This window comes from Vitis riparia, chromosome 12, assembly GCF_004353265.1.
Source record: "Vitis riparia cultivar Riparia Gloire de Montpellier isolate 1030 chromosome 12, EGFV_Vit.rip_1.0, whole genome shotgun sequence".
NCBI classification, from domain to species: domain Eukaryota; kingdom Viridiplantae; phylum Streptophyta; class Magnoliopsida; order Vitales; family Vitaceae; genus Vitis; species Vitis riparia.
In genome coordinates, this window is record NC_048442.1 from 11,759,927 (window position 1) to 11,787,479 (window position 27,553).

Genomic DNA, 27,553 nt, shown 5'->3' on the forward strand with positions numbered 1-27,553 from the left:
TTGGTGGGGAACACGGACATATGAAGTGTATAATCAAAGTTATTCTCCATTCACAACAACTCTCTTTCTCTCTCTCATCCAGTTATTACATAAAATAAAATCTGTAACCAACACAAAGACACCTTCAAAGTTCACATGCAGAGAATACAGAAAAATGAAGGGCACGAATCTACACAACAATGAAATCGACCAAGATATCAAACCGCACAAACCTCAGTCCAATAATTTTAATTTTACAGAAGAGAAAGGGGAGGGGAAGACACACCCTACCCTGTCTTTGAAGTTACTTCCAAACTGATGGTTGGTTTCCATGAGATTACCAAACTGGTGTTTTTTTTTTGTTCTTTTTTTCTTTATAAAGTTCTACAGAATCGCATCTTATGCCATGGAAACCCGGATTCCCCAAACAAACAAGTCCTGCATTCCAGGAATTCACTCATGTTTTACCCCCTGAATCGAACAACGATACATGATATATCGTCTTTACTCTCTCTATTCAATGCTTCAGCTACTAGTTGCTTGGCTGCCTTCTGTGGATCCCTGGTTTTCCTTGCAATATCAATTGCCTCTTCATTACTCAGCACCTGGATTATTGACAAATTAGAGAAAGAAAAACAAGCATTTGTATGTAGCTCAATCATCATCCAACACTTGCATGTGGAAAGAGAGAAAGCGAGGTGGCTCACACCTTCCATAGACCATCGCTTGCAAGGATGAGAAACTCAGTATCTGCATCAATATCAGCATATTGAACATCAGGATCTGATCTCAAGTGTGATTTGAGGTTCTTGTCTCCAAAAGCACGAGAAACTGCCAGCTGCCCATTTACTCTTGCAACATCTCCTGATATAAAAAATTGCAAAACACATTGGTTTTCCTAGAATAGGCAACTAAAAAAATTCAAAATAAACCAGTTCCATATGAGAGATGCTGCATAGTGCATTTATTTCACATTAGAATTAACCCGTTAAGGGCAAGAGAAAACCAGTGGAAGCATTACCACTCATTTACTATAACTATGTATTGTAGCTAGTCTTTTTAATGGTGTGTTAGTGAAGTAAAATTGTATAATTTCCCTTTATAAAAAAGAAGTGAAATCTATAAGAACAAATATGAATAAATATTGAAGAACAACAATCACAGCCACTCATGCAAACAAAGTCAAGTCACCCCCCTACAGGAGCCACTAGATGGGGAAATGGCAAAAGCAGGGGAAAATAACTTGTTTTGATCATAAGATTTTAAACCTCTCAAATTATATCATTTCTCATTGGTTCTATCACCATTGGCCCTTCTAGATGTGTGAATTGATTTGTTTATATAGTGATCTGGCTGAACTTCCTCATTCAGCTTGCCTCATCTTATGAACACATCCTTCTATTGATGCTCCCATTTTGCTCATGGAAGGCATAAACCAAACTTCAGACATCCTCTAGTTTATCAACACTCGTGTGCAAACCAAGTCAACCAAAAGTTGGGATTGACAAGAGAAAAAGCTTCTGCAACTTAACCAAAAGATATGAAAGCACTTCCCTGTGACATGGTGGATAGCACCAAAACAGACTTGCATATTTAGCAAGCTGAATTTCATAAAAGAGAATTTATTTTATCAAGTTATTTTATCTTTAAACCATATTAAAACTTTTAATTTGAATTTAAGATTTTTTTCTCTTTGGGTGGGTCAGGGCATGCTACTTGGGTGGGTTCTTTTGTTCAATAAACTAGCTTCTGGTGACGTGATTTCTGTTACACACTCAAGTAGGTTTGAAGACTTTCAAATGGATGACCTAAATAAGTGTGTGCTTCCACTATACCATGTCAAGAGGTAACCTCATCTCAAACCCTAATTTAGGTTTATCCTAAGCTGGAGTTTCCTTTTACAGTATTCCATCCTTTTCTTTACAGAGCTAAAGTGAACAAATGAGATATTGAGAAGAAAGCTTACACCCTCTCACACAAAAAAGCCAAATCATAGTCTCTGAACCAAGCAATTGGTTATGTACATTGCAGTACTTATATGCAAATAAACAAGTGCACGTTATAAAGTAGCAAACAGTATTACACTTGGATTGTGACACAGGGAAAGGCACTGAGTTTTGAAGATTTAGGTTTGTTGGAAACAAGGGGTATTAGAAGGATGGCAGTGATAGAGTTTGACTCTTCGAGTTAATGGTTGTGATAAAGAGACTGAAAGAAAAGAGAAAAAGGAGTACATATAAGGAAATTGAAGGATGGGACATGTGTATGAACTAATGCCTAGGGCAGGCTTTACTACGAATGAGCACCTAGCAGATATCAAAGGAATCACACCTTTAAGAGCTAGATGTCAAGCCTGGCATTAAGCTGGGCATTCATGTTCATTGTAAACATATGGTAGTACCTATAGAAGGTGATGCAACTAGCAAGGACATAAGAGGTGACACAAAGATAATGAGGAGTCTGTTATTTCATGCAGTGTATCCTCAGAAGGGAAGAAAAAAAGAACTGATGATGCATTAATAATCTATAAAGCTGTCCAATTGCACAGAAAGGTGAAACAGGTTGATCCACAGGGAAAGCAAGAGAATATGGGGCAGATGGCAGACAAATTGTAGCTCACAGTGTCAAAGCATCATAAACCTTCCAAAGCCAATTGGTTTAATGACATTTACTGAAGGCTAGTTCTGTTTTGATTGGCTGATATAATGTTTTCATATGGTCTGATGTGAATCCCATGGAAGTCACATCCTGCTAGGAATGCCATGGTTATAATCAAGAAATCATCTAAATTATAGTCCCTATTAAATGTGATGAAGTTACAACAAATGCTCAAGGCATCCCAAAGTTCAGAGCATGGGCAACAGCAGTACTTGCCACATGGAAATGAGCAGCAAATGCCATATTGATATCAGCAACAAACACCATATCAGCAGAGGGAGTTTTTGCAGCTTAAATGCTTAGTAATCCTTGAATTGAGACATGAGTGGCCTATTAAAACTTGTTTGGAGAATCATACACACCTCATGAAAGAATACCTAAGAGAGAGGGGAGGGGAGGTAAGTGCCATGGATGTATGCAGGGGCACCACTCAACAAGGAAAAAAAAAACAGAAACACAACAAAGCTAACTCCTCTATATACAATCCATAAAATCCAAGAGAGACAGATTTGAAGACCCTAAAGACCACCTGGACCACTCACATAAAGTTACAAGAAAATACTTTTCAAAACTTGCACTGAATTTAAAAGGTCTACTCTCATCCTTATACAAATGATGCAAAACAAGCACATGGTGCTCTTGTCCGCCCTTTTCATACTTCTTGCAGCAAACTACTGTGCAAACCAAAGGGAGAGAACAAGAGGTTCCACAAAAATCCTAGCCAAACTAAAATGGATCAGAATGTGATTGGCCAATTCCTTATAAAGCTTGCAGAGGCAGCAATAGCTAACACCAATTCTCTTCATAAGCTAATCCATCATCAGAATTTTCTGCTACACCACCTTCCAAGCCCAAAAATGTCACTTTAGAAGGACTGTTCGAATCAGCACCTGCTTCCTAGGTAAAGAGTCACCAGATGACAGGGTCCAAGCACCTGTAACAGGATTTAATAGAGAAGCTCTTGTTCGTGGTGCAACCCCACTCTAACGAATCCTCATAGCATATATAGCTAAGGATTTTCTTTTCATACCACTATATCTCAACACCAAGTAAATATCTAATATGGCCCCAATCTTTAGTAACAAACTCTCTTCCCAAACATTCTATTAAGGTGAAAATCTCACACACATCAATAACCTCCAATATGATAAAATTGATGTGCCTAACTAAATTTTTGGTATACTGTTCTTATGCTTGAAGTACATGATCAGCCTGACTAGAGATGCCTACTCAGACTACAGCTCAAGTGAATCTTTAAACCAAGATCTAGGGCGAATTTTCCATTCCATAATGGCTTCTTCAAGCTGCATATGCCCACTCCCTAAAACTGTAAATCCTGAAGAGCCACCATGTACTATATAAAGATCACCATGGAGGAAAAACATTCTTATATTCAACTAATAAAGAGGCAAATCATGATTATCAGCTAAATCTAACAAAACATGAACAAACGTTTCCCAATGGTCACAGTCATATTAGAGAGAATTTATTAGCTACAAGTTTGACTTAGAGCATCTCAAGGGTACCATTTGACATATGTTTCCCTAAAAGGACCCATTTACATCCCATTGGCTTCCTTTCCTCTGGTAGATCAACGAACCCCTGTGTTCTATTATCTAGTGCTCCACATATCATTTTGCTCTAATCTGATCAAGGGTTCTAAAGCTCTAGGCTAGGAGATAGGGACAGATTAAAGACATATATATAATAAACATAAGACACATGCCTTTGGAAGCTTTAGAAGATCAATATGTGCAGTTTCATACATGAAGAGCAAACCCAACTCTAGCCTAAGAGGAGCACATGAAAGTGATCATAAGATTATTTGTCGTCTTTCAAAAACCTATATCTTCTTGAATTGTCTGGGTCACCTCAAAATGAAATAGGAAGCAAAGGCATTGATTGCAAGGGCACAAAGTAAGAAGGTATGTGTTTAGGAAAAAGGGTGACATCCAGAGAGATTAAATCCTGTGACTAGAGGGGGACAAACATCTAAACCACTTTTGAGTTGAATCTCCTAGAAAAAGAACCCCAATGCTGGTGCTAAAGGAAAGGGGACCATGAACATATTAAGGCATTAAAACACTTCTTTTTTGATGAATAAAGAGATATATATTAAGAAAAAAGAGGTACTTCAAGGAAGCACCCCATCGTATATAGGAGGTATACAAAAGAGAGGGAAAAAACCTTTAACCATGGCCTAACCAATCAACAAAATCTACAACGGAGGGGGGACCAGAAGCAAAAAACCCCCTGGTCCACGCTCACAGATTACAAAGTAAAACCGATTTACACCCATGAATCGATTGCTCTTTATTTTCAAACGCCCTACTGTTTCTTTCCTTCCAAACAATCCAAAAAAGGCACAATGGAGCTGAAAGCCACACTTTCTTCCTTTCCTTTCCCACACAAGGCCCTAACCACCCCAATAACGCCTCTCTAATTGAAGAGGGGAGCACCCACGAAACCCCAAAGAGGGAAAAAAGTAAGCTCCATAAACTTCTGGCCAACCCACAAGGCATTAAAACACTTCTACAATGCGACAGAACAAAAAACAAAATCTGGAGATAATAATGACATTAAGAGTTTTATAATACAAAACACAAGGAACAAAATTGATAACATAGTAAGATACATGCACACAGTAGGCTATTAGACCAAAAAGGAAGTGGGGGCATGTGCAGTAATCAAAAGGGTTCAGGTTACCACAAGGAGATGACAATATATCATTTTTGCAACACCCTTTAGCTTTGGGCGTTTAATAGGGAGAGAGACCTATGGAAATTCAATAGTTAGCTTGCCGAATTTATAGATATTGCTAGTGAAGTTGGATGGTCCTCTTTGGTCCTCCACTTAACTGATCAAATGTTTAGTTTCTTTTATTGAACACTTTTTCCCTCTCCAAATATACAGAGCATTGCTAGTATGTATACATACTCAAATTGGTTTTGGAAGATTGTACAGAGCATTGCTATACCCTATGCCAACAGTTTTAGTTTTTGTGGGGTAGTATATATTTTCTACTTTTTGATAAAAAAAAAATATTTATATTGGAAGAATTACTTGTTCTCCTTTGTATTTACCATTCAATGCAATTAATATGTTTGCCTATAAGTAGACTAAAATCAATCCAAGTAGAGTATGAGTAATTATCAGTTGATCAGGATATCTTTCAGGCCATCTTAAGGTTATTTAAAACCCTTTATAAAAGAGTAAGGTTATTTAACACCCTTTATAAAAGAGAGGATGCTGCATCTTTGAGAATTGAGGGCTTGAAGTGGTCCGCCACCTCAATTAAAGAGACTTTTCTTAAAGGATTTTAGAGGGGTGATCTTCAAGATGTATAGAGCCCCACATGGCTTTGTCACAACTTTATATCAGAAGTTTTGGCCCATTTTAAGGGAACCTAGATAAAGTGTCTGGAGAGTTCTACCACAATGGGTTACTAGTAAGAGCAGAAATTCCATGTGTATTAGGCTTGTTCTCAAGAAAGTCCCCTTTCATTGGGATCAGAGATTTTAGACCCATTACTTAGGAAACCAATTCACATAGATCTAAGTTGGATCCTTGCAAAGTGTTTCAATGAAGTTCTTCATCAAATTATCTCACCCTTCCACTAAGCCCTTATGAAGAAGTAGAATTTTTTTTTTTTTTTTTCAAAACTGCCTTCCACTGAAATTTTGAACAAGTAATACACTCTGAAAAAGTAGAGTGGTATTTAAACTAGATTTTGAGAAAACAATGCAACCATCTGAATTGGGTCTTCAAGAGCATGACTGTAATGAAAAAGGTTTTGTATAAAGATAGATGAAATGGATTTGAGGGTGCCTATATTCAGCAAATTTTGCAGTCCTCCTTAATAGTGGTAGAGCTAAGTGCGAATTAAGACCTCTAGAGGTCTTAGCCTCTTCTTCCCTACAAAGGAGCCATACCAACTTAATAAAGAATCTTTCATCGAATAAGGGATCAGCCAAACTACACAGAATAAAGAGAACAACAGTTGCCATGGAATCCTTGCTTTGGCACAATGAAGTAGAATATGGTAATAGACTCCCCCTCAAGTTTACAAAGAAAACATATATTCACTAACAGCCACCCTCTTTTTTGGAGATCATCTCATGTCAAAACTTTTCCCCAACTGATTTTCCAAGAAAACAAGCTCACTTTGGATGGGACCCATAGATTCCCCATATTTCCAAGCCAATGCATACAAAGAGGGAAAGGAATTACATAAGGGCTTCTTCCCACATCATTTGTCCTTCCAATACTAACCCTCCTACCATTACCCATTTCACCCCTTCCTCACAGTTTTCCAAACTCCAACTCCGTAACCATCTCTCACTTTGCAGGAATGCCTACCCGCTTGTTCCTTCAGGTACTTCTCCTCTATAATCTGCTTCTAAAAAACTTCCCCTTTAGACAAATATCTCCAACTCCACTTGCCAAAGAGAGCCCAATTTAGAAGAGAGAGACTTCTAATGCCCAAACCCTCCTTACTCCTATCCAAGCGAACAACCGACTAACTAACCAAATGAGGCTTTTTCTCCAAAGTCACATCTCCCCCAAAAAAATCCCTTTGAATCTTCTCTAACCTTTGTTTGACCTTTCTAGGGATTACAAAAGAAGATATGTTAGTTATTATGTTTCAAGGGTGTGGGAAAATGCTAGAGGGAAATTGTTGCCTAAGAAGTCCATCATAGCCATTCTTTTGGTTATTTAGCTAATGAGAAGCATCAGGATTTTTTAGAAGATGAGATCTATAAATCTTTTATGGGAGATTTTATCCATCTTACATCAATCTGGGGCCTGTTTAGTAAGAGTTCTCAAGTGTTCCCATCAATATGATTTTACTGGAATGGAGGTATGCTTATAGCTACCATAGGAGGTTGGCACTATTAACACTCAGTGGATGCCCTCCTATTGTATATTAAACCAAAGCTTGATGGTTGTTATTGGACAAACTAAGGCAAATGGGATTGGGGGCATGCTCAAAGACTAAATAAGTATTGTGGTTAGAGCTTTCTCTAGGCTAGCTATGGTTTATTTGACTATACAATTGAGAATTTTACCTCTATTGAGTAGATTGTTTGAAGCAATCCGAGGGAGTGCTAGATACCTCCCTCGTGGAGAAAGGTTAAGCTAGTGTTCTTTCCTAGGTTTTATAGGGCAGAAAGGTCCTTACAGATAACTCTTCAGTCCACAACATGCTATTTTGATTTGAAGCCTAAATTGGCCCAACCACATAGTAGATCATTTTGCTAGAAGAGGAGCTACCCTACTTAAGGAGTTTGCCATGGACTTCTATCCCCCTTAAAGTCCCCTAGGTTTTGTGCCATTGGAAGGAAAAGTTTTGACATCAATAAAAAGGATACATAAGGTGAAACATGGTTAACAGTTATGCAGCATGCAAAAAGGGCCATAATAGTGGTGACATTTAGATTGAAAAGGGAAGGACCACGATGGCTTGCAAAACAACTAAAAAAAATTAGGATAGTGACCAAGAAAATATTGCTGGGAAATTATAAGGAGCAACAAGAGTTCACGTGGTAGGAGAATTGCACTGGTGAATGGGGAATCATTCAGTGAAACACTCTTTGACCTTTCAGTGTGAGCCATTAGTAGGAACCCAACCATCTTCTCAAGTAGTCTCTGATTGCTCAATAAGTTATGATGTAATGGGATCAAAGGGATAAACGGGATTTATTCACCTTCCCTATAGAAGATTAATCTTTTTAAATCAGAGGTGACAGTTAAGTGTTATGTAGCCCTAGTGGGATCAAGAACCATCAACAAATCAGAGTATTTTTATGAATTGGACTCCAAAAAGCATGAACAAGAATCAAAGCTTTAAGAAAGGTTAGATAGAGTTAAGGGGCCTTCCTTTTTATCTATGGGCTTGCAACACTTTCTGAAGTTGCGGCTAAACAATTTGGAATTTTTGTTAGGTTCATCTAGTGACAACTAACTCTAGAGACAATTAACTTGATATAGGAACAGGGCCAACAGGCAGCCACTCTTAATGGATGCATATAACTAGGTGTAGATATCCAATGCATTGGCAGCCATAACAAAGCTTGGGAAAAAAGAAAGACCAAATAAGGGAATTGAAGTGATCACATCGTGTTAAGAACAAGACAATGGTGTGATCTTAGAGCTAAAAACGAATGGATGTATTGGAAAGAAGCAGGTGGGGCTAATATAACAAAATCAGTAGAAGGGGAAGAAGGTGACCCATGTGTGTTGAGGCTAAAAAGGGCGAGCCTTAGGGCATAATGGAGATCTTGGACATCAATGAGAGATTAAAGGCCTTAAAGATGTCAGGAATCATTTCCAAAACTAGCAACTTGTAAAGGGACAAAGACCAGCTTTCAAGCTTATTAATCCCTCCCCCCACTTTTAACCCACCTCTTCTTTTAATATAACCAAAGAACATGCCAAGTTCAGACCATAAATGAGCATACCATGGTGCCTTGCTACCCACTCAAGAGACCAAACCTTAAAATTTTCATCCTCTTCCTCTGAGGCACAATCTAGAAGCTCAAGTAAGATGGAAGCTAACATGATTGTGTAGCGAAGTGGGTTTTGTGTCTCAAGGGGTCAAATGACTACAACTAACCGACATGATAAGCTCAAAGAAAAACTACGAGTTATCCATAAAAATAAAATATAAAAAAACGAAAAAAGAAAAAAGGAAGAAGAAGAAAGAAAGAAAGAAAAAGAAAAACTATCAGTTATGGCACAAGAGCACCTTTTGAACAAGGGAACGGTAATGATCTCAACTAGAAAGGAATAGCAAGTTGAGGCAAGGGAGGAAGTATCCAATTCGGAGAAGATTCAATTGGAAAGAGAAGCAACTTTGTGAGAATTGATGAGGAGCGGCCTGCTTTTTCTATCACTCAAAAATTCCTTTGATGAACCCATTATGGAAGCAGGGGTTTCATTACCTTCACTCAGCAGTCACAAAGATACTAAAGGAAGAGTATCATTGATTGAGGCCCTTGGACCAAAGGGAGACTGGTCTTCAATTCCTCTTTGAATTTGAAATTTTCCATGCCAAAAAGGCCTGGTAGGAACCAAAATTCATTTGCTTCTAGGACAACTAATTCGAACTTTGGCATGCGACCTTGTTTGATAGTGAACAAAGAGTCTAAATCACAACTTGGTAACTATAGCACATATGTCTCACTATAGAAACCTAATGCAGAATCTTTTATTAGCCTTTCCCAGATAAGAATGAACCCAAGCCCCAATGCCTCCCTCATCTTGATGGCATCATAGAGAAGTTGGTCTCTTCTGCCCTATATGAAAGTTAACCCAGAGAGCCCCAATGGAAGGGCTCTATGGGATCATTGGTTTTGGTGTCCTGAACACTACTTAGTTTATTCAAGAAAGAGGCTCAAGATCCAATCCTTTTAATATATAGAACCTAAAGAAACTTGTCATCCAGTTGACCTTCAATTGCTTCAACTCCCCTATCAACTTAAAGTGAGGGACAAGAAAAGGGTCAATGGGTTGGAGAAATGGAAATTTAAGTTGGAGGGAGACATGGGTGCTTAGGTTGAATAGGAGTTTCTTAGGCTTGTACCACCAATCCTAAAATATAGTTTACTTACTATGAATCTATTGTTGGACTGCCAAGTTAGATGGACGAAATAAGCTATCAAAGAAGATAACCTAGATCACCCCCACTAACTAGTAATACCTACTTTTTTACTCTCAAACTTGTAAACCAAGTATACACCATACCAGAATATATTTGAGTCATTAAGATGTCAGCAAAACTAGACATTTTTCAACTGACCAAACTATATAGCAACTACTTTATCCTGATTTTCAATTTAAAGTCCTCGCAACAACTAATGTCATAATTGCCCAAATTTTTAACATCTGCCAACTCACTAAGAGTAAATTCTCAGCACAGGAATCAATAAGCCTTATTTATGGTCATCCTTGAAGCTGGAACCATAAACTATTGAACCTCTATTGTTGAAGTGAAACAACAAGCCTTGGGTATAGCAACCAATAGGTTAATACACTAAAAATATTCCACCTCAACTAACCCAGCCCAGTAAAAATATTTGGTACCATTATCCTTAAATATCAAGGAAATCTACCTTAATTTTCATTCAACTACATCATCTTGGTTCTTTCTTGTGATTCAAGGTTATGTTACATGGGTTTGAGTACAGATGTCAAGTGCAAGTACGTGTCTAGGTATCGGATCCTACATTACAAAATCTTAGGACATGAGGATTTGACTAAAAAGGATCTCAACTATGGGTGTGGGTACTTGCATTCAACATTAATGAATAATAAATTAACACTAAACATAAGCAAATAAGATAAGTATAAATTATCTATAATACTATATGGTTATTGCAGTTCAAAAATATACTTATTATAATTTTTCTATTTTAATAAGATGCTAAGCATTATTTTACTTTGATGTTGTCACTAATTATATGAAGAACCTATTTATTATAGGTTTTTATTTATTTTAATATGATGCTAAAAAAATCCTTATGAAAATACTATACCACATTATTAGTAAATGTTGATTATTTTAAAACTTTAAAATTTATATTGATTTTGTAATAAAAATACTATAATAGACTAAATATTCATATTTAATTTCTTATCATTCAAGAATTTTGAATTTTTTATATTGATTGTTTAATTTATTTCTAGATTTTTAAAGATATTTGAATGCAATTTAAGAGAAGAATGAAAAATTCTTGTATTTTCATTAAGAAAAAATAGGAATACATATGCCTATTTATATACAACTATGTATTGAATTCTAGCACCAAAATAGGAGCTAACAAACTCTATAACTAACTTCCTATAAACTAGGAACAAACTTTTTTAAAATATAAATAAATAAAACTAAATTATCCTAACTATTTTTGCACTAAAGTAGAATAAAACTAATTCCTATTCTTCTGGAATCTTTAACACTCCCCCTCAAGCCGGTTTGAAGATATCTATCAGTCCCAACTTGTTAATTAAGTAATTAAACATCCCTTTATGAAGTCCCTTGGTTAGACATTTGTTAACTATTCTTCAGTAGGTACATAAGGCATGCAGATTAATCTAACTTCCAGCTTCTCCTTGATAAAATGATGGTCCACTTCAACAAGCTTAGTTCTATCATGTTGAACTGGATTATGAGCAATGTTAATAGTTGTCTTGTTATCATAGTAGAGCTTTATTGGCTTCTTACTAGGAATTCTTAGGTTTTCAAGCAATTTCTTCAACCAAACAAGTTCACAAATGCCATGAGCAACCACTCTAAATTCAATTTCAACACTGCTTCTAACAATAACAAATTGCTTCTTATAGTAAGTCACTAGGTTTCCTCTTACAAAAGAACAATAAACCTGAAGTAAACATCCTATCTGTTATGCTCCCAACCCAATCAACATTGGTGTAGGCTTCAATCTAAAGGCTATTGTTGCTTCTAAACATTAAGCCTTTTTTAGGAATCCCTTTTAGGTACTTAAGAACCTGATAGACCACCTCAAGGTGTTCTTCATTTGGAGAGTGCATGAATTGACTCACAACACTCACTGAATAAGCTATACTTGGCTGAGTAAGAGAGAGATATATTAGTTTCCTCACAAGCTTTTCATAACGTCCTTGGTCAACACACTTACTCTCTTTTAGTAACCCTGATTTGCAAGTAGGATCAATTGGAATCTCAAATGGTTTACACCATAGCAATCCAGTTTCTTTGAGCAAATCTAAGTATGCTTCCTCTATGACACAAAAATACCTTCCTTTGAACTAGAAAACTCCATTCCCAAGAAGTACCTCAAGGTTCCCAGATCCTTGATTTCAAACTCTTTAGCTAGAAAATTCTTCCATCTCTCCAATTCAGCTAGATTATCTCTAGTAAGGATGATATCATCCACGTACACTATTAGGATAGCAAGTTTGTCATCACTAGAATGATTGTGGAAGAAAGCATGATCCGCTTGGCCTTATGAGTACATGTGACTTCTAATGGACTTAGCAAATCTATCAAACCAAACTCTTGGTGATAATTTCAGTCCATAGAGTGATTTTTTCAGCCTACAAACCTTTTCACTTCCAACTCTTCTTTCAAAACTTGGTGGCAAGGTCATATAAACGTTTTTCTCTAATTCACCATTTAGAAAAGCATTCTTGGTATCTAACTACTATAAAGACCAGTTCAAGTTGGTTATAAGGGGCAAGAGAACTCTTATTGTATTCAATTTTGCAACTTGTGCAAATGTCTCTTGGTAGTCAGTCCCATAGGCCTGTGTGAAGCCTTTCACAACCATCCTTGCTTTGTACCTTTCAATGGAATTTCACAGTAAATACCTACTCACATCCTATAAGTTTCTTCCATCTCAATGCATCCACAAGCTACCATGTCCCATTATTCTCAAGTGCCCTCATTTCTTCCAAAACAACTTGCTTCCATTCAAAAATAGCCAAACCCTCATGTATGTCCTTTGGAATTTCAACACTAAATAGATTAGTAGGAAAGGCCCTCATAGTGGGAGATAGTCTATGATATGAAACATGTTTAGCAATAAGATGTTTAGTACAAATCCTAGTACCTTTCCTAAAAGCAATTGGAACGTTTAGATCATCACTAGAGGTACTTTCTGCACTAGAATTATCAAAGGAAAGAGATTTAGCAACCAGAATAACAAACGGAAGAGATTTAGGAGTTGGAATACCTATCTCTTCCAAGGTACATACACTCAGATCTGATATTTGGTTGAGTTGTAGAAGGTTGATTTTCCATACCTTGATCTTTCTTCCTCCTTGAGTAGACAAGAAGTTTGATGCAAGGTTGTTCAAGTAGTGCTTCTTCCCTTAAATTTGAATTTAGTATAGGCCCAAGTGGTTCAAGTTGTGTTTCTACCCCTAAATTTGAATTTGTATAGGCACGAGTAATGAACCTAAAATTTTCCAAAATGAATCTTCCCTAGTAATTGTCTCCCACCTAAAGAGAATTTTTTTTTATAAAGTAAGGCTCAATTTCAAAGAAAGTAACATCCACACACTCAAAGGCCTTTCAGAAATGGAATCATAGCATTTATACCCTTTTTGAGTTGGGGAATATCTAAAAAAACACACATTTAACAAACCTAGGGTCAAGTTTGTAATGGTGTTGTTTTTGGACATGAACAAATGCTATACGCCCAAAGACTTTTCATGGCAGAGAGTTCATAAGTCCAATTTAGGGAAAAACTTTTAAGAATTGCAATAGGGTTTGAAATTTTAAAATCTTATTGGGCATTCTATTTATTAAGTAAGAAGCCATAAGGACTGCCTCACTCCAAAGGTACTTAAGAACTCCCACAGTAAACATAATAGCCCTAGCCACTTCTAATAGGTATCTATTGTTACGCTCAACAATTCCATTTTGTTATGGTATGTCAATACATGAGGATTGATGAATAATGTCTTGCTCTTTCAAGAAAGGGCCAAGAATGGAATTGAAGCATTCCTTCCCATTGTTGGTTCCAAAAAGAATAGAGTTTTAACCATACTATGAAATTCTTGATGTTAAGATAGAGCCCTTAAAAGCGTGATATGATATAACAAATTTGGAATTCATTATTCATTTAATAATATTTTAGTTTTAATTTTATTTATTCTTATTCCATGCATTATACCATATGAGCATTATGGCCTAATATCTCTTGTATTGTAAATCACTTGAGTGCATTAAAAGTTGCACAGAAGATCTAAGTCATAAGTTCCTTGCAAGTGGATAATTTGTTTACAATCAATTCATGGACTTAGGCAATCTAGTTGAGGTTGTAATGCGCCACCTCCTAATTATAGGGATGACTAGTATTGGCCATTAGGATGGAGTTCACATGGTAAGTGTCCTAGTGTGTACGGTTACACATTGAATAGGATAGTGAGTCATGACATAAGGCTATCAAGTAGTCATGACTTCAACAAGCTACTACACTATATTGTCTCTCAACCTTAAGAGAATATTGAGTTTGTGTAGAAGTTAACAGTGACTTTAACCTACGAATGAGATCCTAAAGTGATCACATATTCCCTATGGATTGAGTTATTGTTGATGGAAACCAATAGCAATAGGTATTTTCAATAGAGGCACCCTGATATCTCATGGACTTTGAAATCATATGTCCCCTTGGGTGATCCTAAGGACGTGTGATCATGAAATCTGTAGGCCCATAGTAATTTCTTTAGTGGAATTTGACACATGTTCTGAGTAAGCTAAGGTATGTCATTTGATCACATGATAGGAGGATTTGAAACTCAAGCATGGTAGAGGTAGTCTTGAAAGCGGTGTTGTCAAAAGCAAAAGGGGATGTTAAGGCGATACGACTACTTTTAGCCTAAAGCGAAAGGTGAAAAACAAGGGAATAACTTGACTATAGTAAGACAATAAAAAAAAAATACATCTATTTACCTATCTGATACTTAACCAATATAAGTGTCACCTTTAACAATTAACACTATTAATTTTTCATCCCTCATGATGTTTTATAAAATTAATAAAATAGTAATAATTGTTCAAAGTGTTAAATATTATGCCCCACATCATAAGAAACATCATATTGTTTAGAGATATCCATCATGTATAAATGCATATTCTACTTTTTTAGACATCTAAAAATCATAATAAAAAACAAAATAAGATGATGAACATCTTAGAGAAGCTTTAGGCATCATCATCATAGTCCTTATTGAAATTAAAATGGTCATCACTTCCATCAAGACTAGATTGATAGCCCTCCATCTCATTATCACTATGACCGATAATATAATATTTCATTTTATGTTAAATTGAATGAAATTACAATCTAAATATGTTTAATGTTAACCCAGGGTCAAAGGCAACTGCCTCTATACCTTACGTCTTTCCCAAGGTGATTGCCTAGGCGTCACCTCTTTGAAGCTGCCTTGCCTAAGTCTTCAAGAAGTGTGTTTTATCAGTCCTACCTCGCTTGATGGCCTAGGCGACCTAGGCAATCACCCATAGTTTTAAAAGGCTCAATGCGCACCAAGGCGCAAAGTAGTCCTGGATTCAGTGGTGTATTGGGACTGTCAGTTTCTCCGTCCTTATTAATGGAACTTCCTCAAGATTCTTTCAAAGTTCTAGGGGTTTGAGACAAGGGGATCCCCTATCCCCCTATCTGTTCGTGATTTTCATGGAGGCCCTTAGTTGCTTGTTGAAGAGAGCAAAGGAGGGAGGGTTTTTGCCGGGTGGCAGCTCAGTGGTAGAGGAGGTGTGGGAGTGGAGATCACTCATTTTCTGTTTACGGATGACACATTAGTTTTTTGTGAGCCTTCCATTGATCAGGTGTCCTACTTGAGTTGGCTTCTTATGTGGTTCGAAGCCATGTCAGGGTTGAAGATGAACTTGGACAAAAGTGAGATCATTACGGTGGGAAGAGTGGAGAATGTAGAGGAGGTGGCCCTTGAGTTTGGTTGCAAGGTTAGCAAGCTCCCTTCTTCTTATTTGGGTCTTCCTTTGGGGGCTCGCTTCAAGGAGGTGGCAACTTGGGACGGAGTTGAGGAAAGGTTGAGGAAGAGGCTTTCTATTTGGAAAAGGCAGTATATCTCCAAGGGGGGCAGAATGACCTTGATCCGAAGCACTCTGTCCAACATGCCTATTTATCGTATGTCCCTGTTTCAGATGCCAAGGAGCGTGAGTTCGAGATTGGAGCAAATCGAAAGGGACTTTCTTTGGGGTGGTGGGGCCCTGGAAAGGAAGCCTCGTTTAGTGGAATGGTCTATTATTTGCTCAGATAAACGAAAGGGTGGTTTGGGTGTGAGGAACTTGGCGTTGCTAAATAAGGCTCTCCTATGTAAGTGGAGTTGGCGTTTTGCGGTGGAAAGGGAAGCTTTATGGAGGCAAGTTATAAGTGCAAAGTATGGGGAAGAAGAGGGTGGGTGAAGGTCCTGTGTTGTGAGAGGAAGTTATGTGGTTGGTTTATGGAAAGCGATTAGGAGAGGTTGGGATGTGTTAGGTGACAATATGGTTTATTCTGTGGGAAATGGTAGGAGGGTTAGATTTTGGAAGGACAAGTGGTGTGGAGATGATCAGTTGTGTACTTTTTTCCTTCCTTATTTGCTATATCCTTGGATAAGGAGGCTTGGGTGGTAGATGTGTGGAGCCATTCTGGAGGGGGAGTGTGGGCTCCTAGGTTCTCTAGGCAGATTAATGATTGGGAAGTGATCGAGGTGGAGCGCCTACTTTTAAGGTTGCAAGGGAGGAGGGTTTATAGTGATGTGGAAGATCAAGTAAATTGGACAAAGGCAAAGGACGGGAGATTTTCAGTTAAGTCTCTTTATAAGGCGTTGGAACCAAAAAGACGTGAAGAATTTCCTGCAAGCGTCATTTGGAATTCTTGGGTGCCTCCGAGGGTGAGTTTTTTTGCTTGGGAGGTCACGTGGAAAAAGGCCTTAACCTTGGATCGTATTCAGAAAAGAGGGTTCTCCTTGGCTAATAGATGTTATTTGTGTCTGGCAGAGGAAGAGTCTATTGATCACATTCTCCTGCATTGTGGGTTAGCCAGAAGTTTATGGAGCTTACTTTTTTCCCTCTTTGGGGTTTCGTGGGTGCTCCCCTCTTCAATTAGAGAGGCATTATTGGGGTGGTTAGGGCCTTGTGTGGGAAAGGAAAGGAAAAAAGTGTGGCTTTCAGCTCCCTTGTGCCTTTTTTGGATTGTTTGGAAGGAAAGAAACAGTAGGGCGTTTGAAAATGAAGAGCATTCGATTCATGGGTGTAAATCGGTTTTACTTTGTAATCTGTGGGCGTGAACCAGGGGGTTTTTTGTTTCTGGTCCCCCTTCCGTTGTAGATTTTGTTGATTGGTTAGGCCATGGTTAAAGGTTTTTTCCTCTCTTTTGTATACCTCCTGTATATGCTAGGGTGCTTCCTTGAAGTGCCTCTTTTTTCTTAATATATTTCTCTTTATTCATAAAAAAAAAAAAAAAAAAAAAAAAGTAGTCCTGGAGCCTAAGGCGCAGGCTTTAGTGAAGTGAGGCACACCCTAATTTACATTTATATTTTTATATAATATAATCAAATTTAACAATCCTTTATTTGTCCTAAACACATAAATTATCAAATATCATCCAAAACTTCAATTTAATCAACATGATGAGGTCCTGGAAGGTACGTGACTATTTTTCTCCTATTTTTCCTCATTTTCTTCTTCTTCTTCACTTCTCCACTGCACGACTGAGGCTAGGGCATGATTGGGAGTGGTGTCGGGTTCAAAAATACCAGAAAAAAGGGGCTGGAAGGGAAAACAGGGCCAAAACGGTGTCGTTTTGGCTTGATTTTTTTTATCAAGGAACAAGCTCCAAAACGATGCCATTTTGGCCTGTTTTTTTTAAAAAAAGGAATAGGCTCCAAAACGACGTCGTTTTGGAGCCAGTTCCTTTTAAAATAAAAAGGGCCAAAACGACGTCGTCTTGGACCCAAAAAATCAAAAAAAAAAAAAATTAAGGCTTCTCAGCCCCAACCCTCCGCAACCCGACAACGACTGAAGAAGAGAAGGAGAAGAAGAAGAAGAAAAAGGAGAAGGAGAAGAAGGAGGGCGTACTTGGCCGGAGGCAAGTCAAGCGACCGCATTGCGCCTTGCGCGCCTACGCGGCGCCTTCGTGAAGGGGCGTCGTCTGCCTTCAGGCGAGGCACCAAAGGGTGGCGTCACGCCGCCTCAAGCCTAGGCACGCCTTTCACAACTATGCGATCACCTTTAATAACATTGCTTAAAAGACTGATAGTTTTCATCTTATTAAACTACAAATAACCAATTCATAAGGAGGCTATATACAATGGATGGCAAGTTACGGACTCGAACACTTGGTATGTCGTTGTAATATATATAAAGTACTAGAGTGTAGTTGACTCTTCATAGTGAAATGTTGAGTCAATTTCAGAATTGAATTCTGAGGGAGTTAATATTGTCCTATAGGTTCCAATGATCTCCATTCGAGCTCATATTCCTTGATGACACGATTTATGAGGATTGGATGAGTTTTTAGTTCACCTATGCACATAAGGGTGTTTTAGTAACTATGCAAGGTTGCACAGGGGTAAGTGAACGATATCTTTGGACTAAGCTAATTGATTAATTGGAGCTCTGTTGAGTTAATTAATCAATTAGCAATATATTTGGGCTAGATTAAGTGACTCAAGCCTAGAGAGAGAACCTTAGCTTTTAACCCTGAGTTTACAAGATCTACTACACCATCTTAGTGCCTAAATTCAAGGAGGAGTCATTGGATGGAAGACGACTGAGTTTACGAGATCTATTACACCTCTGGAGCATTCCACACTAACTAGAATTGATCCGGAAACATCCAAATCTTAGGTATGACATCTATTCTAACTCTTTGGTTTTCGAATACCAACCTATCAAAAAATAAAAAACAAATAAAAAAATTGGTTTTCGAATACCAAAGTTCTCCGTTGTGCTTAGATCTAGAAAGCCTAGGATAGGATTTCATGCACCCTAATGATCTAAGGCTTGGAAATAAAGCAATCCAGGATTTCCTAACACTTGAAAATTCTCTCGACCTCAAATTTTTCTCTCATTAAATACACCCAACATATCCTAGTATGATCATCGGCGAACATGATAAACCATCTAGTACTTGTTAAATTTGTCACCCTTGAAGTTCCCCATATATCACTATGAACAAAAGAAAAAGGATTGGATTCCTTGTAAGGTTGCAATTGAAAAGAAACATGATAATGTTTAGACAATTGACAAGTTTCACATTGAAAAAATGAAGGATTTTTCTTCTTGAACAAAGAAGGGAACAATTGTTTCAAATATTAAAAACTTAGATGGCTTGGTCTATAGTGCCATAACACTATTTGATTTTCTGCAGAAAAAGAAACTGCACTACTACTTGATTCCTTCTAAGCTCAAACTGCAAGTAGTAGTGCAGTTTGAGCTTGTCTACTCTTTAAGGAAATCCTCATCAAAATAGTATAGACCATCAATCTCTCTAACACTACCAATCATCATCCTTGAATGCCATGTTCTGAAATTTGCAACAAGAACGTAAGAATTTCTCAATCAATTGGAATCTGTAGTTAGTTTATTAACAGGCAAAAAGTTGCATGCAAGATTAGGAACATGGAGGACTGATTTTAGAGTAAGATTCTTAGAAAGAAATATAGACCCTTTCCTTGCATTTGGACACAAGGTACCACCTGCAATCCTAATCTTTAAATTTCCAGAACATTGAGTGTAGGATGAGGAAAGAAAATTAACTAGTAATATGATCTGAAGCACCCGAATCAATAATCCAAGGTGTATAAAAAGAAATAAAACTTAGAGCTCTTGGAAGAATGCCTTTATAGGCTAAAGTACATGAGGGATTTTGAGAGGACTGATTCATCAACTTGTACAAGTTTGCAAGTTGCTCTTTGCTAAACAGTGATAGATCAATACTAATTTGAGTTTTTGTTAGTGCTTGCATTCCTGGGTTCTTTTTGCAGGTTTTTTCGCTTTCAGCTGACAGACCTTCCATAGTAGAAACACTAGGAGCAGAAGTTTGACAAACCATAATAGTTTTAGTTGTCTTACCCATCATCACAGTTCTACTTTCTTCCCTTTGGACTTCTAGGAAAACTTCCCTTGTAAAAGGAAGAGGTTCTTTAACAAGTACACATCTACGAACCTCATCCAATTCCTTATTCAAACCTACAAGAAATTCAAACACTCTTTCTTTCTCAAGCATCTTCTTAAACCGAGCACTATCAACAGAGGAACTCCATTCAAGATCATAAAACATTTCTAGTTCATGCCATAAACTTTTTAAGAGACTATAACACCTGGTTGCACTTTGATCTCCTTGCTTGGTCTCTCGAATCTTTGTCTTAATCTCATATACTTTTCATAATCATAGAGTTTTCCGAATCCCACAATGGAAAAGTTAGATCATCTTTTGATGGAGCTGTATAAAAGCCTGTCAAATAACCTACCTTCCCTTTTCTTCTAATAAAGTGCATCACGGACTGAGACCACCATAGGAAATTTTGTTCATTCAACTGATATAAGGCGATTGGTAGGGAATGATTGCCTTTAGAACTCTGTGCTGGAACAGGTTTATCAAACTTCATGTTGTCTTCAGAAACTTCATCTTCACTTATGCCTGACATCTCCTCCTAACAACTAAATCGTCCCAAATAGACAAAATAAATGGAGGAATAATCTTCTTTAATCTAGTTAAGAAACCAGATTGCAAACAAGTCATTGGTCCTAGGAAAGAACCAACTCTAATACCATGAATGAAGTTTAAGATAAGAATATGAAAAATTCTTATTATTTTCATTAAGAAAAAATAGCAATACAGCTGAATTCTATGTGTTGTCTCCTAGCTACAAAATAGTAACTAACAAACACTACAATGAACTTCCTATAAACTAGGAACAAACTTGTTTAAAATAAAAATAAATAAAACTAAATTATCATAACTATTTCTACACTAAAGTAGAAAAAAAAAAAACCTAATTCCTAAACTTCTAGAATCAACAATATTAATATTGATATTTAACTATATATTTTTTATGCTATTAATTATTATATATCTTTAAATTTTATGCGATATTAATTATTTTTATTTATCTTTAAATTTTATCTATTATAATTAAACAAATTAAAAACAAGAGAAAGAAAGTCTTTAGGAGTTAGGACTTAATTAAAAATTTCTTTATTTTTTTATTAAAATTTGGGTTTATTACACTTTACCCCCCAATCTATACCGTGTTTTGCATATTGCCCCCTTAAGTTCAAAATCGAGCAATGTACCCTCCAAGCTTTATAATTGCATGCAATATGCATTTTTTGAGTCATGACGTTATATTTTTTTATGGAATGGCATGTGCTCTTTGCGTGACCGAGGGCAAAATGGTCATTTTTTTAATAAGTGAGGGTAAAAGAGTCATTTCATTTTAAAACCCCAAAACCCTAACAACCCCCCTTCTTCTTCTTCTTTCCTTCGTTTTCCAAAAACCACATTTTCTCGACGACTAAACACATTTGCAGTGTCTTAAAAAATAGATAGATTCACAAAAAAAAACACAATCAAACAAGTTTTACTTAAAACCCTAACAACCCGTCTTCTTCTTCCTTCCTTCTTTTTCCGAAAACCACATTTTCTCGACAATCAAACACATTTGCAGTGTCTTAAAAAATAGATAGATACAAAAAAATAATAATAATAATAATCAAACAAGTTGTTTTACCTAAAACCCTAACAACCCTCCTTCTTTCTTTCTTCATTTTCCAAAAACCACATTTTCTTAGCAACCAAACACATTTGCAGTGTCTTAAAAAGTAGACAGATTCACAAAAAAAAAAAAAAAACCAAAAAAAACTATTTTACCTAGCAATTAAAGCACTAAATCGAAACATCACGATCCAAAACAACCAAATTCAAATCGTCAAATAAAAAATGATAAAAAAAAATATAAAAATACAAAAAGAAAATCAATTCAAAATTGAAATGACAACCTTACCAAATCCAGTGAAAATGCTTGAGAATCAACAATCTGAAAATGAAAACTTTTTTTAAGCATTTCTAATCCTTTCGCTCATTCAAATTTCCGCGATGAAAAAAAAATGGGATTTAAAGAATCTAGAAAATATAGGATTTGGTGAGTTTGTAGCAATTGGTAGTTTTATCGTGGCAAGGTAGGTTTCATAATTGTGGGCAAAATTGGGGTGGAATTTGCAAGCGTGGTTGAATATTTGGAGGACGAGGTCGAGGTCGACATTTTGCTTGCGGCTAATCATTGAAATGATGCGTTTGGGGGAGGCGTTGGGGCTAGGGTTTGTTTGGGAGAGTGACGGTGTAGGATTTGAGGGTAGAGTCACGGCGGCAAGGTGGTGGTGCAATGGGTGGTCAGTGAAGGGATCCACGGCGGCACCAATAGCAACAAAGGCAAAACAGACGACGGAGATTGAGGAGAGAAATGAACAAAGGAAGAAGAAGGTTGGATTAGGGTTTGGAGTTTTAAATGAAATGACCCTTTTACCCTCATTTAAATAGGTCACGTGAAGAGCACATACACTTCTATCTAATTAAGGTAACATCGTCACTCCAAAAATGCACATTACATGCAATTATAAAGCATGAAGAGTATATTGCTCGATTTTAAACTCGATGGGGTAATGTGCAAAACACACTATAGGTTAGAGGAGTAAAGTGTAATAAACCCTTAAAATTTATTTATTATACTATTATATAACATAATTTTTGAAAAAATTAAGAAATAGATAAAAAGCGAAAATAGCTATATCTTATGCGTTATAAGCATAATTAAAATAATTAAAAAATTAAAGAAAAAGATAAAGTAGTCATGAATTAAATAGTCATATCCAATGCAATATAAGCATATCGAACACAAATCTCACACTCAAACTTGTGTTGCATTGTGCCAACACGAGTATTTGGCTAAAATTAACGTCTTTGTCTATCACAATTTCCAGGATAGGCTAAATTACGAAGATGGTTTTTAGGGCTACTAATCATAGCTTTCTTCTAACTTTAGTTTATGGGGATCGGATGAGAAACAAGAAATGTCTTTATGCACTTGTCTTGGATAAGAAACAAGAATTTGAACTCTTGAGGATCCTGCAACTCTCAGATGGTGGAATTCCCAGAAATAAAATAAAATAAAAAAGCCTTATTAAAAGAAATAGTCATAACACACATTTTGATTGGAATATGTTAATGTTTTGATGCTTGCAAAGAAAATGTTCGTCAGATGTTGTGATTATATACTTGGTACTCTCTCCATTATCAACTATTTCTACACCTAAGGAAGCTCGGAATCTCAAATAGAATTTCATGCAAATTTGTAATAATTATATTCATCTATAGACCTTATTGCTTAGAAGCAGCATAGGCAGTAAACAGTTCATCCATTTCACTCGAGATGTAAACTCCTTAAACAATAAACTACTTAAATAACTCCTTGGAAAGGTGGATTTTTCTTTGTGTGTGAGTATGTGGTAGGGGAAAACAAGGAGAGGAAGGGAGGAAAGGAATTATCTAAGAAAATTTAACTTATCATTCAGAACCAGTAGAATTCATAAGAGAAAGGAAATGAGCTCCCCAAAGGGAACTTGGACAATAATAAATCCTATCACTTAAAAGGGAATAAAATGTCATTCTTTTATACTTAAATCCTCTCCAATGCTAAAGCTTTCATTTCTGTTACTTACATTTCCATCTCTTAAATTCCTTTCCCTCAAGTACTTGGTTCCAAATTTTTTCACAAAAAAATTATATTTAGAAACATGTAACCATAATATTTTTTGGAAAAGTAAACACACAAGTTCTTGCTCAACATACATTCATACAGGCATGAGTACATACACATCCATGTCTGTATGAATGTATTACTGATCTAATGCATAAAGGGAACTTTTTAACAATAAATAAATATGTAATAGGACTCAAGATTTGTCAGAGAACCTGGCATATTTGAGACAAAGCCACCTCTGTCCTCAATGCTATCTCGCTCGGTGTTGGGCTCATGATCAGTGGACATTTGTCTCGCCTGCCCTCTCTTGGACAAAACCGCTCGTGAATCTCCAACATTGGCTACCCATAACTTTCGGCCATCTATAAGAATTGCAGTAACTGCAGTGGACCCACCTCTGCCCAAGTCAGGAGTGTGTGAAAGAATTGCCTGGTCAGTTCTCTCATAGGCTTTAGAAATGGACCTCGCAGGATCAGTCCAAAATTCTTCCTGGAATGATTAATCAACATACTATAAGATTACACCCCTTTCCTTGTAAGAGGAGGTTTGCATGCCACAACAGAGATCATTACCCTTTTCCTTTTGCCACTCAGAATCACATAAATGTCCCAATTTTAAAAGGAAAAGAGAGGGTGGGTGGGTACTATTCGTTATCACCAATAATGTTACTAGAAAAAAAGGGACATCCTACTTACAGTATATGCAAATCTTTGGAATATTATTATCAAACAATGAAATAAATAAACAATGACATGGCATATAGGATTTAATCCCTGTGAAGAAAAACTTCAATACACACTGCCAAGTCATTTCAACCAACCCTACCTCCTTTAGGATGTTTGGGAACAAATGCTTTTGTAGATAGGCAGGGACACTATCCCCCAGATGTCCATCATAAATAGCAAAAAGTCCAAGCTCATGTCCTTGTTGCTGAACAAACTTTGCAACATGATAATCCTCCATGGGATGATTTGCTTTCCCTTTTACTAGCCTGAATCCATACTTGACTGGGCGCTGATGGCTTCTTCCCTTGCCAGAACCAGAAGAAGAGCGTCCTCCCAGAAGCTAAAGAGAAAGGAAAAAAAAAAATTTAAACAACACATCTGAAGAAAAGAACAAAAAAATCTTGCATTTCTCGCGTGACTAAAAGATGAAAACATGAATATTCATCCAAATAAATGAGATATCCCACAAACATTTTATTAAGATCAAATACAAGTGAAAATGGAACCGATATTTCTAGAACAAGACGTCTATCAGCTAAATGGCAATATATATTGTTTTTGAAAGAAACAAACATGAAGAAAACTCATCAAGCTAGAACTAATATTTGCTAGCATTTTTAACATTGATCGGTGATAACTGAAACAGTGCTTGAAAATCCGAAGAATGGAAAATTTTCCAACCCACTGGGTTATGGTTTACCCGTGACCCAATATTCCTCAATATAAATAATCCAAGAGATTAAAAAACAAAAGTAAGAAAGAGATAGCATCAACAGCCAAAGGTTGAACATCAAAGCAAGTAAAATAGTATAAATTCCTTTAAAACAAAATGGTTCAGCAACCCAATCACAAAATCAATCATCCATGGCTGGAGAAAAAATAATTTCTCAATGAGAAGGACAATTCAGATTTCAGGCTCAATGTTCAATCAGCAATAAAATAAACTGTCCTTATCATTCAACTTAAACGCATAGGAAGTTATATTAACAAATAACTTTCATACTTTCCAAATTCCAACCAACTAAAGCAGAAAAAGTAAAAAATCACTTTAGATTTTCCCTAATGTTCCAGTTATCTGACTAGAAAACAAAGGAAAAATTGAACCTGATAGTCAAATTATCAGATTTTCTTTGATTGTGACATGCGAAACAAAGCCTCTGCTAAACTGAGTCTAACACATAATCACAAATCCAGGATTCAGAATTCCTAGGCATCAGACTGATCAGAATGCAGGAGCAGGAATGTTATAAGACGATTTTTTTAATGCAGCGATTCTGATGGTTAGAATAAACCCTTTCTTTCTCATGGGCTAAGAAGGGAAGCTTATCTATGTTTAATTTGGTAAGTGGTTTAGTGCCAGTGCGACTTTGTTGGCCTCAGCCCATGCTCTTGCTTTTTCATCTTTTGGTGATTCTTTTTATACTCCTATGTGCTAGGGTTCACCACCCAGCCCCTCCCTGCCACTCTTTTTTTTATTAACATCATTCTATCTATATAAAGAAATCAGAATTTCAGATTTATAGGAGGAAAAATTGGGATTAATTCAAGGAAAAAAAATCTAACATAAACTTGTAAAAACAACAATGGATCTTAAGAAAAAGAAAGACTTGTTGCCACTTTATAATTGTTCAGACTGATTCAAGAATTGAGGAAGCAGTTGTTTGAGGGTTATATACTAATTACAGGAATTATTAGAATACACGGAAAATATTCAGGCCCAATTTGTTGGGTTTATTTAACTAGTAAGAATTTGATTAAATGGTTGAAATAAGTCGAGAAATTGCTGAACGTTTTGTGATGATGAGCCTAATACAACTATTTGCCTTAATTGAAGTAAACAATATAATTAACAAGAACCAAAAGGGTTGTCTTTTTTCCCACTTCCCCTGCAACCAAACAGAGGGTACAAACAAGTGTAATATAACACATATAAGAAGAAAGAGAAACGGACATGAAAATACTTGTAACATAAACATAGATATCCTCACCTGAGAATAGACTTTGAAGCAACATAAATTATCCATGTAATGCAGCCCCGCCTCAATGTCTTCCTCTATTATTCAACATTTACCACTTCTCCAACCTCTGAATTTCAAATTCCACAAAACCCCAGCTCGGGAAAATAGCAAAATTTCCACAAAATTCACAAACTGCGACAACACCAAAAACAAAAAAATTCTGATCATCCAATTAACCCCACCATTGGAAATAGCTCCAAGAGTCTATATTAGTTCAAAAACAAAGTAGGACCAAATTATCATGTGGCTATTTCACAGTAAACAGCAGACCTTCCACAAATTTCACAAACGGCGGGCAAAAATTCTGATAATCCAAACAACCCCGCAAACCGTAACAATCCAAAAACTCAATATTTCGTTACGAAACAACAAAAGTAAAGAAAATCGCCAGATGGGTATTCCAGAAAACTACAAAAGAAAAAAAAATATCCACCAAATTCACAAACTACAGCACCAGACAAAAAAAAAATCAGACCATTAAAACACCCAGCCAAAACAATCCTATGGCAACATAGTTGCACAAGAAAGAAGCAAAGAGCAAAGAGCAAAATTACCAGATGTGTATCTCAGAAATCCCCTATTACCGATCCACCAGATTCCCAAATTTGGACAAGGGGGAGAGAAACCAGTAATATGGGGCTTGAATTGAAGGGTGAGGAGTGAGTGAGATAGAGGGGGGAAACACAAAAAAAAATTAAAAAAAAAAAACAGTGAAAAAGAGAGCAAAAGAAAAGAGGGAGTGAGGAAGGGAGGGAGTTTGGGCAACAGAGAGAGGTGTGTAACCGTTTTACGGGGGGTTTGGAGGAGAGTCTTTGGAGTCTATGGAGTCTATGGCTTTGGGGGCGACGAAGAGAGAGAGAGAGAGAGAAAGAGAAGAGGGCAGAGGGTGCCAAAAGGCAGGCTTCG

General features: G+C 36.7%; 1 protein-coding gene across 1 annotated transcript; it reads right to left on the reverse strand.

Moving 5' to 3' along the window:
- Nucleotides 1-27,553, reverse strand: LOC117926763 (probable protein phosphatase 2C 9). The gene is made up of 6 exons (XM_034846049.1): nucleotides 27,202-27,553; nucleotides 26,618-26,779; nucleotides 24,730-24,969; nucleotides 24,117-24,393; nucleotides 689-843; nucleotides 1-584 (listed from the first exon to the last, which is right to left on the reverse strand). The coding sequence occupies exons 2-6, from the start codon at nucleotides 26,651-26,653 to the stop codon at nucleotides 444-446; spliced, it is 849 nt and encodes a 282-aa protein (XP_034701940.1). The 5' UTR covers nucleotides 26,654-26,779; nucleotides 27,202-27,553; the 3' UTR covers nucleotides 1-443.

Bases quoted from the DNA above. Each gene is read 5' to 3' on its own strand.
- LOC117926763 (XM_034846049.1), bottom strand. From the start codon at position 26,653: ATGGATAATTTATGTTGCTTCAAAGTCTATTCTCAG. The intron at 24,394-24,729 runs GTAGGGTTGGTT...TAATCATTCCAG, and splicing joins TCCCAAACATCCTAAAGGAG to GAAGAATTTTGGACTGATCC. The intron at 585-688 runs GTGTGAGCCACC...TCAATAATCCAG, and splicing joins CAAGCGATGGTCTATGGAAG to GTGCTGAGTAATGAAGAGGC.